The following is a 1,249-nucleotide window of genomic DNA, read 5'->3' as shown; positions in this document are numbered from 1 at the left end:
TTCCTAAATCCAAGATGAAACACGAGGGGTAAGCACCTTTTCGGTCCTTCATCATACCCCCCAAGTAATCCTAACATCGAGCGAAAGACCCCCTCGTCTAGGAGCCATGCATAATGCATTCCTTTTCTTTTCCTCTTTCCCTCCTAGTCGAAAAAAAATGCATAGGGATTTGAGCAGCCTGGTTGAGATTGTTGTGGTAATACGGTGGTGGGAGACGTCCTGTTGACCACAAAGAAGCTCTCAAGCAAGCTACTCTTGCTAAACAATGACTTTGGGGCCCGCCTCATAAGTGGATATCCCAAATACATACTTCCCTTTGATTCAACCGAGTTGGCGAGTTTGCAGTGTTGCGGGAGGTGCTTAAAAGTCGCTACCACCTCTAAAAACATTTTCCCCACCCACCATCCAATCCATCACGTCGATCACATCCTCCCATCTGTCCCACCTATCTGCCAAAAAAAACCTTATAGAACTCTTCAACGCTTTGCAGGTAAGATCTTCAATTGCAATTTTTCATCTAGCTTCTCAATATCACATTTTCAGACAGATAGCACAACCCAAATCAAACAGTAGTCCGTTGAATCAAATCATTATCAATTGATTGGCAACATTTCGTGACCGTTCTCTAGTCTATCCTCCACACATCCATCTTTGTCTGTCTTGATTGATACTCTCACCTCAGACCGGCCTCTTTATCATAGATCACATGGCTTTGTATGCTTACTTTCGTTGCCCTCATTCTACCTCGCGTTAAAATGGATTTAGGAACAGAAAATCATGGCACAAGCATCCTCCTCGAACACAAATGTATTCGGAAACCGGAACACTTCTGATGACGCATTCAATGCTGGGTAGGTGTTGTCTGCGTGTTCTATCTCGAGAGAATTGAAAATTAAACATGATCACCTACCTTCCAGGCCTTCATCTACCAACATGGCTTCCTTGTCCGCAGGAACAGCATTGACTGCAAACTATCTAAGCGGTGAGCCAGTCTATGCGGCATACGGATCAATTACTTCAAGTAACACTAAATGATTCCCCCCTTCTCCTCTCTCGCCGCGAAATTCTTCTGGATGCAAAGTACCAAGCGCCAATCCAAACCCCCCGATCCCCTTCTCCTACTACAACGGGCCTCAGCCTTGGGGGGCACAGACGTGAGTACTTTGTTTTCTCATGGAATATCAAGGGTGTTCCTTTTCTTAACTTGAGAACTTGTTTCCTTGATACGAAATAATGTCTAAATAATCAT

At 44.4% G+C, this 1,249-nt stretch overlaps 1 protein-coding gene across 1 annotated transcript; it reads left to right on the top strand.

Moving 5' to 3' along the window:
- Positions 1-777: 777 nt before the first annotated feature.
- PtA15_2A204 (uncharacterized protein) lies at positions 778-1,035 on the top strand (the record flags this gene model as incomplete). The annotated part of the gene is made up of 2 exons (XM_053166201.1): positions 778-851; positions 918-1,035. The coding sequence occupies 2 exons, from the start codon at positions 778-780 to the stop codon at positions 1,033-1,035; spliced, it is 192 nt and encodes a 63-aa protein (XP_053017446.1).
- Positions 1,036-1,249: the final 214 nt, after the last annotated feature.

Source organism: Puccinia triticina, chromosome 2A, assembly GCF_026914185.1.
Source record: "Puccinia triticina chromosome 2A, complete sequence".
NCBI lineage: Eukaryota > Fungi > Basidiomycota > Pucciniomycetes > Pucciniales > Pucciniaceae > Puccinia > Puccinia triticina.
Note: the sequence above shows the minus strand (reverse complement) of the source record. Positions and strands in the feature narration are given on the sequence as shown.